This window comes from Musa acuminata, chromosome BXJ1-5, assembly GCF_036884655.1.
Source record: "Musa acuminata AAA Group cultivar baxijiao chromosome BXJ1-5, Cavendish_Baxijiao_AAA, whole genome shotgun sequence".
Classification (NCBI taxonomy): domain Eukaryota; kingdom Viridiplantae; phylum Streptophyta; class Magnoliopsida; order Zingiberales; family Musaceae; genus Musa; species Musa acuminata.
The window spans coordinates 10,938,203-10,947,943 of record NC_088331.1 but is presented as its reverse complement, the minus strand read 5'-3'; the positions used below and the strand labels follow the sequence as shown (position 1 = coordinate 10,947,943).

The window sequence follows — 9,741 nt, the reverse complement described above, 5'->3', positions numbered from 1 at the left end:
TCTTGTGTGCACAACAGGTTTAGCATTCATTACCCAATGCAGGTGACCACCATCAGAAGAATCCGACAAGCTATACCGATGTTGTTAGAACATGAACACAAATCAACGAGATTGTGTCAACGTTTACGGGCGACAACAACGATTGAAATGAAAATAACGGGAGGAATTAAAGAAGGAAGAACTCGAAAGTGGATAAACAACAAACTATCCTGGGATGAGAATTCGCTCCGTCGAACTCAATTCCATGTACTGTGTCATTCCATATGCGGCCCGGCGACCCCTGCCTCCGGATCGACATTGCTGCAGCTTTGGCATTGTTTTATCGAGAGAAGAGAGAGAGAGAGAGCGAGCCGCACTTTGAGAATCTTCCAACGACATGAACTACGAGGAAGGCTGACAAGCGGCAAAAAGTCCAAAGTCAAACAGACTATTATTATGGTCCTTACGATGCTCAACCCGTTGACTTAGTGCTCTGCTTTTGAGAATCTTCCATGACATTGAACCTACTGTTAAGATCTTTACGATGCTCAACGTTTTGACTTAGCTCTCTTAACGCACTTTGAGAATCTTCCATGACATAAATGATTCGTCTCGAGAGAGAGAAACTATTGTCGAGGGTCCATTGGATGCTCAAATTAAATGTAAAATGAAAATGTATGAAGCAAGAGAAGAGAAGAGAAGAGAAGAGAACAACTTGCATCATCACCCAAGTTCTCAATCGTGAATCTTATAATTTTCAACCACTTGCGATGAACAAAATATCTTTCATTATTTATTTATTTATTTTTGACAAGCTGATATCCATGTGGCAAATATTACTATTTTATTTGACTATTTAACCATTATACGAATGCATACTTTAAAGAAGAGACCCTAAGTATCCCTAGAAATAAATTATTTGGTATATAATATGAACAGTGTTGACTGTCACGAATCCAACATAATCCACATAATTAAAACAAGATACAATACATATCATGAAATTAAAATATAAAACAACGGTGACTTAGATAATGTTTCATGATCTAAAGCAGCATTGCATACCAAATTTCATCATCAAATAGTCTGGCTAATTACATATTACCTCTTGTAGTTAGTTGTCCTTAGCATTTCGACCCCCTATATTTTAAAAAGTTACGTCGATATCCATATAGTTACGAAAGTAAAACATCTAGGTTCATTTACCTTTACATCGTTAAAAACAAATGACAGAAAAATAATTTTAAGTTTCAGTTGGTGGTGATGAATGACGTCAATGGTGGCGGAAGATGGCGTCGCTAGGGGCCAGAGCTCTTACCGCTCTGCTCATTATCGAGCCAAATACCTAGCAACATTGCTCGGCAACTACATCGGCAGCATGAGGAGCGATAGAAGCTCCGGACCCCAGTGGCACCAACATAGATTCTGAGCAGCGTCGCTTAGTAAGGGGAGTAGTAGGAGCTTCGACCCCTAGTGGTACCGATGTAGATATCGAGCAATGCCACTCCGCAACTACGTTGGTAGCGGGGGGAGCGATAAGAGCTCCAACCCCTAGTAGCACCAATGCAGATATCGAGCACCACCGCTTGGCAACTACATCAGTGCCAATGCAAATGCCAAGCGATGTTGCTCAACAACTACGTCGACATCATGCAGTTATTGAATGACGTCGCTCGATATCTATGTCAACACCACTCGATATCTGCATCGGTATCGTTGGGGGCCAAAGCTTTTACCGCTACCTTAGCTGAACGACGCTAATACAGATGTCGAGTGGCGTCGCTCGACATCTACATCGACAATAAGTGGAGCAATAGGAGCTCCAACCCCTAGTGGCACCATCGTTCGCCACCACCGATGTCATCCATTATCATCAATTGAAACTAAGGTAAATTGACCTTGATGTTTTATTTTCGTAACAATAGGAATGTCAATATAACTTTTAAAATATATAGACTAAAATTCTAAAGATAACTAACTACATGCGGTAGGATAATATATAATTAGCCTCAAATAGTCAATTGTAATTTCAGAAATAACTGCTAATATTAATATTTGATATCTGTTCTTAACAATTACTATTGCACGTAAAGTCTATCCTCACAATCGTCATATGTAGGTTTAGGATTAAAATGTTTTGCATTAGTATTTAATATAAGACCAATTCTTCTTTTATTATGTACTTATAATAATATCATCCTACTCAATAAGGTTGATTTAGAAACAATCAAATTACTAGCTAATATCAAGAATTTAAATTTCGATCAGATCAGTTTTAATAAAAGGTCGGTACTTCGGCTCATACTGTTCTGGTATTATCGAGAGAGAAAAAAAAGAAAATAAATATCGACTAGCATCAACGACCTTCGTCGGACCGGTAAATACCAATCGGTACAGACCGAGTAACCTGATATTTAATTTCTAGTCATCATAATTTTGCAAGGTAGAACGCAAGGCTCCAGCTGCATTTGGATTGTTTCATGGAATCAAAAGAAGAGCAACAGCTTCCAATCATGTGCAGGAATTTGATGCTTTTTGGAATTAGAAACTATATTGCAATGCAAAAGATGCTTAGGAACAAATGAAATATGTTTTTTTCCTGATACAGTGAAATTACCTGACTTCAGCAAATACCAAACTCCATCCTAGAAAATAATCATATGTACATATTAGTTGTGCCAAGAAATGATGCAGTCAATACTTGAAGATGGAAGTCAACCGCTTGCTCTCCATGCACATTTCATGTCAACTTGGAAGAGAGATTCCAGGTGATGTAGAACATACATGAAAGCATACAGAAATCATCCACCCTCCACCTCCAAAATCATGCAAGAAGGGGTTCTACCAGATTGCTTGAACTGGTGGTATCTGGAAGTTTCATGGTGTATGTGATGACAGCAGAAAGAAATGCACAGGTTGCAGGAATCACTCCCAGACCATATCTGTTTACTGAATGACTGACATTACTGCCAAGGTTCCCCATGACATCAGGTGAACCTGAAGAGAAGATGTTATTGCCAGGTGGAGATCTAATTGACAAACCAAAAAAGATATTTTTCGGCCCTTTTTGTAAAAGTTTATGATATATTAGGCACAACCCCATGTATCTGAAATTGGTTAGCTCACAGTTTTGAAAAGCTAAAATAATGCATCAGAAAAGCAAAATGAAGGTTGAGATGTACTAAAGCATGGACAATCTTGATAAATCATTTGAAAGGAACAGCTGAGAGAGAGAGAGAGAGGAGCGAAAATTAAGGATATAGTTCATCGAAGAGCATGAAACCCTACGGTTATGCAAGTGTCTTTCATTAGCTTTGAGTCCATGCTTTTAACCTAACAATTTGCTAATCTGAAAAAAGGAAGATCCAAAAGATATATGTACGGAAACATTTTATTAAAAAAAATCATATAAGTACATGACAGAGCACGAATATCCAAGCTTATAAATTAGCATAAAGGATGAAATCTTGAATTAGCATGAGTTGAGGTAAATGATTAAATACATTGATATGCATTTTATCTCCAAAATAAAAGAATGAAGCACTCAAGAGGACAGGTAGTAAAGACTTGCAAAAGGGAAGAGGAGATGAAGGTGGGGGAGGGGTGGGATACCTTGAGAAAAAACTTGAAATAACACCATTCAGAACATAATTCAAGGTTCAAGGGAGAAGCAGTAGTCTTAAACTAGTTAGTGTAACAGCAAAGAAAATCAAAAGAAGCTATTTCTGGCTGATTCCTTGCATCAAACAAACATTTCTAACTTCTATCAACTTGTATCTCTATTCAGGTCCAATATGACAAATGACGGATAATGATAATATAAGCATAAATTAGTTTAGAAACATGGCATCTGTAACCAAGTTACTGTTTTACCTTGATATGACTCGAGAACATACAAAGCGAGGCCGCATGATAATTTATCAACAAAACTTAGTGATCCATACACGAAAGCACATCCGTTTAGGTTTTCTCCAACCAGCATGCTTTCCATGCTAATTCCTGTCACCTGCATCGAAAAAAAGAGAAAATGAGAGACCAAAGAGAACCACCTCGAGGATATATCCGACTCCTAGAAGAATCACATTTTAGATTTGCTCTATCAATGCTACCATCAAAAAGGGCATTCATGGATCTATACAGTGGATGTAACTCCTGTTACTCAAATTATATAAGGTGTCAGGCAGAGTGCAAATTAGTCTGAGTACAAAATGTTTTCTTAAATTTGTTATAATTTCTAAAGTAAATTAAAAGAGTTTGTTCTGTGTATATGTCAATGAATAAGAATGACTCATTTTGCAAGTTTCATGGATCTCACGAGTCACTGTAACATGCAGGTGCTTTATGTTGAGTGAAATGACCAAGCTAAATCCGCAATTGCATTTTAACTTCAACATCAATTGATTAGTCACTTCTGTCACTGATGGACAATCAGGAACACAATCTATCAGCTGCCACGATACATTACAAAAACAAACTCTAAGACCATGTCCTACCAATGAATTAATAAATATAAGCAACAAAGTGTCACAAAATGTTCTAACAGATCACACACAAAATAGGGCTATAGGATAATTATGAAAGATTGGCTACATAAACTGCTCAAGTTTATTTTGACTCAAAAGTCCAATGTGCCTCAAACTTCATAAGTTCATGGCAGGCAATTTTGAAGTTCCTATGTTATGTGAGACAATTAACATACCATCATCAAAGCATTAGCAGCACCAATTGCTATTGAGAGAATGTACATAAGATTGTGCATGCTGTCTGGAAGAACAGATACTCCTGCACCAGAAAACATCCAAAGAATGGCTCCAGCATTAAAGAAGGCCTTAAGGCGCCACCCAGACCATCTAATCTCCTGCATTAGTTAGAAGTTTGGAATCAAGAAATGTTGTTACAGGCAAAGTATTTCAACCATAAAATGGCCAAGTGAGACCTGCAGAATAACAGACACCAGGAAGCTGCAAATATATATAATGGCAGGCACCTGAAATGGAAAGAAATATGAGCAGTTAGATTCAACCAATCCACCAAACACTCTTAAAATGGAAACTTCTTTTGTTAGAAATGCATGAAGGGCATTAGTCACTGCACCACTTTGGAGTATTATCAACATACTCTCAAACAAGCTTAATTCTTGTGGGGAATGCTTCGCAACAGTAAATCCAACAATATAAGTTGTCTCCTGTGCATTTTGAAATGACTAAAGTGGAGATCAAAACCTCGAACCTTAACTATTAATTCTTAGGAAACTGAATAACCAACAACATGGTACTAGATCTATTTGCTGAATAATTAACTTAGTAGTAGAGGTTGTTTCTGGATATCACTAATTTTACTAGTTCGCTAGCTATGCGACATTCATAATTATATAAAAATACTGATGCACATGTGCTGTACACAGTTGATTTAAGTAATTGTCAATAAATTTTGTAATTCTTACCAAAGCCTTTGACGATTGGCCCATGCCCAATTCATTAGTGACAAAAAAAGCAAGCAGTGCCTGGCAAAAACAAGCAACATTGTTAAACGAAAAAAGGCCATAGCTAAACTCTTTTCCACCAACTTCAAACATAGAGGTACCCGCTTTATTTAATTTCACATGCATTCACGACACTTGAAGTTATAATCATTATCTGCTATGTACAATAAAAAACTGATGGATATAAAACAAAGAAGTAAAAAAGATCTTAACAAAAACTGTAATTCATTTATGGAACAATCAGACCAATGACAGGCACATAGTGGCTTAGCAATATATTATTCTCATATATATATGAGGTTTCATTAAAATTTATAAATCAAGCCAAAAACAATTTGATATAATCTACAACAATCATAAATTAGAACAAATTATAGGATATCAAATTTTTTTACATAAAGGGGCCATATGTAATCCGTGCATCAAATGCAGCTCTTTTCTAAGCTTTTTTCAGCCGCTTTCTAGTAAATTTCACAGTTAGTCAGAATCAAGTACATAATAGTTCACATTCACTTTTAAGCAGTCAACATTATAAAATGAAATATGTTGACCTGTGAAACATTTGTCACCAGCCGGGTAAGTGTATAAACAAGAGCAACTTGATAGTAGAGTATTTTTTTGAACCAGTGGGTCCATGAGATACTGGAAACGTTTTTACACTGAATTTGCAGCTTCAACCTACATGATAAAAACAAGCACATGTTTTAAGATGGAAAAACAGCAAATTGTCTAGTAGATTGATTTACAAAAGAAACACAGAGTAAAATGCACTAAACAATCAGCTTACTGCGGTTCTTTGGTACAAACAAGGAACAGGACCACAAAGCAGCACCCCATGAAAATGGACAGGTAAGCAATCCAGCGGTACTGATCAATCAAGAGAAGAAATAAGATAAAACAGAGAAACAAGAATGTTCTTTTGGACCATGTATTGTAAACTACCTGAATCTTGATATCCACAGTGTCCTCAGAACTATAAAGACTGAACACACATAAAGCAACTGCATAGAGACTAAGATTGGCTACCTTCAATTACAAAAAGATTAACAACGACTAAAAATTAGTAATTCATTGATATCTGGAATCATATTATTAGGCATGGAGGTTCGACAAAACATGTATTAGAGAAAGGATATGACCATTGTGAAGGCATTACGACAACTTGCAAGTGCGACTCTGCTTGTTGGATTAAGAGTGATGCAATTCACCATTGACCTTAAACAAAAAAGAGAAAATCTTCCTTAGATAAAGACTCAGATATTTAGCTACACAGGAAACCAAAGGAAATTTTCTAAGTGGAGCATTACATGTGAGAAACTTGGGTAACAGCCCAACCCACATTAAAAATTGCAGCAAATGTGCTGTAGCCAATAGTTTGCAACGTAAGCGAGTTGCTGCCCATGACTTTACAAGGAAGGCAGCTACCAAAAACAGATGAAAAAGAGACAGCAACCAGAAAAGACCCTCCAGCATGCCATAGTTTGAAGTGCCCAAACCGATCTATCTGAAATACAGAATACACTCCTCAGAAAAGAACATCACAATGTATAATCCATTAAAATTTAGCACACTGAGATATTTTGGTATGTCAGAAGAAGCAACCTTTATAGAATTCTCTTATACAATTGATCTTCTAAGTTTTAAACAATATTCACTCTTGGCTAAAGAACACTTGCTCCAGATTTGGGATCACAAGAAACGTCACCATGAACAAGTAAAAAGAAAATCAAAATTGATAATTTCCCCCTCATTAAAATTCAATTCCATGCATAAGTACAACACTACATAGATAATGTCATGAAACAAAACAAGGATTCAGAAAGTTGGCCAAAAGCTATTAAAGGAATCTCATTGAAGTTTAATAGAAAGAGAAATGCCTCAATTTGTGGTACACACCCAGCATGTCTTGAAAAAAAAAAAAGAACAGATCTATACCAGCTCCCCAACAAAGATTGTAGTGAAGCCATCAGCAACTTGGCCAGAGAGCATGACAATCGCCGCATCCCTGCAAATTAATCAAGTGAATATTGAAAATAAAATCTAAATATACTTATTTATAAATTTGCACAAAAATGCTCGATAAGTGTTCCTGAAAACTCCCAGAATATAGAAAATTTCAATTTAAAAAGACTTAATTTCTGGAATAATATGAAAAACAGTTTATTGCTTTAGATGAACATTGGGAAGTCAGAAAATGGATATGCAGGCAAATCACATATTGTCAGTACTCAGACAGAACATAAGATAATTTGTCCTGCCTCCTAGAAGATGGGTTAATCCAATCAAAAACAAAATGCCTAGTTGCTTCTCCACAACTATTTAATACCATCCTAAAGATCAACTATATTTATACACATGGCAATTCTAGAGACAGTCTTATTTCTTTTGTTATAATTTACCATTACTTCACTTTTTTTCCCGTTAGTGTTACCATTACTTAAAAAAGCCATGCATAAGCAAAAGGCAATCAGCTTGGTACCCTTAGCTCTTGCTTAGCAGGTGAGCCTATACAAGTATGTCATGCCAACAGCCTGCAACATATTCAATTTCATTATGATGGAGGTATATTCTTCCCACAGGGTTTTGAGTCACTCAATTTGCAAGTACCAAATAAAAATATCCAAGGGAAATGCTGCAGAAAAACTTCAGAAACAAAGGGAACAATACGTGAAAGATATGAGTACCTTGGACTTAGTCCTATATCTGTCAGGAACAACAAAAGATAAGTGAACCAACATGCCGATGTGATATCATTTAGCATGTGTCCAGCACCATATGATAGTGTGGCTAATCTTCCTAAAGGCCCAGCATATTGTGCTTCTGATGATGACTCATCACCGACTGAATGATGAACCATAGTAGAAGTAACGAAAGACAATTTTCTCCACAAGTGCCTCTATTTTTTAAAAATCTGCAGAGAGGAAAAAGATTTAGTGAACTACTTGAAAAATAAGGTTTGAATTCATTATATTAATAAGCTGAAAACATACAACTTGAAGACCAAGTAAAAAATAAAAGGTTGGACCATCCCATGCTTACTTTCCAGTTCAACAACCTATTCACTTTTATAATAATATCAACAATTTCATAATGAAAAAAAAAGATTTCTGGAACAAATCAAATTCACGTAACAAGGTAGCAAAAGACATCATGACTTAAAATTTGATACTTTAAAACTGGCAAAATCTGTATGTTGACTAGCATAATTTCCCCTAATATTCCATATCAAGAAGACTCCAAAAGGATTTGTGTTATATACTAAGCAAAATTGTTTTACAGGAAAACAGTATTTCTAACATTTCAGCTAGCCCTCTAGAAGACAAGGCAGCCTCCTCTAGCCTAAAGTATTGCAAAGACTCGAAGGCCAATTTTCAAAAGGCGCGAATCGAGTAAACCCATAATGAAATGTTTCCAGAATCACTGATACTGGAACTACTACTAAGACCTTGGAATATCTGACAACACCTAGTCAGAGAATGGTATCAATGCAGACCAGTAAAAGAGTTGAATGGCACGCCTAGCCATCTCCTCTTATCTCTCAGGCATGTAGAAGAGATAAACGGCCTCAATCCTCATTTACAACCAACAGCCGAAGAAACGCATCTTCGATTGTTTTTGCACAGCGGGCAGCAAATCGAACCCAATAAGAATATGATTCGTGGTAATACCTTACGTACAAGCCAAAGGGAAAACCTATGTTCAATCTCCTTAATTTTATCGATTTTTCCGTTAAAACTAAAAGGAACTACTACAGACATACGAAGCAGAAGTTTTTTGGCCCTCGAACACCAGTAATTTCTCTCATGCATCAACGAGCACCCGCCGTGTGCTAGCGTAGCCTATGCAACCATACCCACGCCCAATTTCCTAATCTTCCTCGATCTCTACGCACAAAGATCGAGTTTTTATAGCTTCGAACAGCAGCAATCTCCCACGACACGCGGAAATTCCACTCAAGAACATCAGACGTGAAGCTTTACATGCCAACCGTTCCAAAACCTAACGAAATCCCTCAAGGCACGCGACCACAGAGAACAAGAACAGAGCAAACACGCAAAGAGCGATATTTTCCCAACAAAAACAAGAAGAATAAGATGAAAAGACCGTACCGCGGTCAGACTGGACAGGTTAACGCGGGGATTGAGATCCCGCAACGAACGCCTCCGTTTGTGGAGAGCATCGAGGAAGCGATCAAATGAGGCTCTTATAATGGCGTGGAAGAAAGAACGCCATCATGCTCCCTCTTGCCTTACTCGGCAACGGCAGTCGTTGTTCCTTTC

The 9,741-nt window shown here is 37.0% G+C and overlaps 1 protein-coding gene across 2 annotated transcripts; it reads right to left on the bottom strand.

The window, feature by feature from the left end:
• Positions 1-2,495: 2,495 nt before the first annotated feature.
• LOC135673779 (uncharacterized) lies at positions 2,496-9,741 on the bottom strand. 2 transcript variants are annotated; one of them, XM_065183064.1, is made up of 13 exons: positions 9,571-9,741; positions 8,146-8,372; positions 7,397-7,466; positions 6,769-6,965; positions 6,601-6,676; positions 6,404-6,487; positions 6,249-6,328; positions 6,013-6,139; positions 5,423-5,482; positions 4,916-4,966; positions 4,679-4,837; positions 3,853-3,985; positions 2,496-2,976 (listed from the first exon to the last, which is right to left on the bottom strand). In XM_065183064.1, the coding sequence occupies exons 2-13, from the start codon at positions 8,316-8,318 to the stop codon at positions 2,804-2,806; spliced, it is 1,383 nt and encodes a 460-aa protein (XP_065039136.1). In that variant the 5' UTR covers positions 8,319-8,372; positions 9,571-9,741; the 3' UTR covers positions 2,496-2,803. The 2 variants fall into 2 exon arrangements, with proteins under 2 accessions (XP_065039136.1, XP_065039137.1); XM_065183065.1 differs by lacking the exon at positions 9,571-9,741 and adding an exon at positions 9,222-9,489.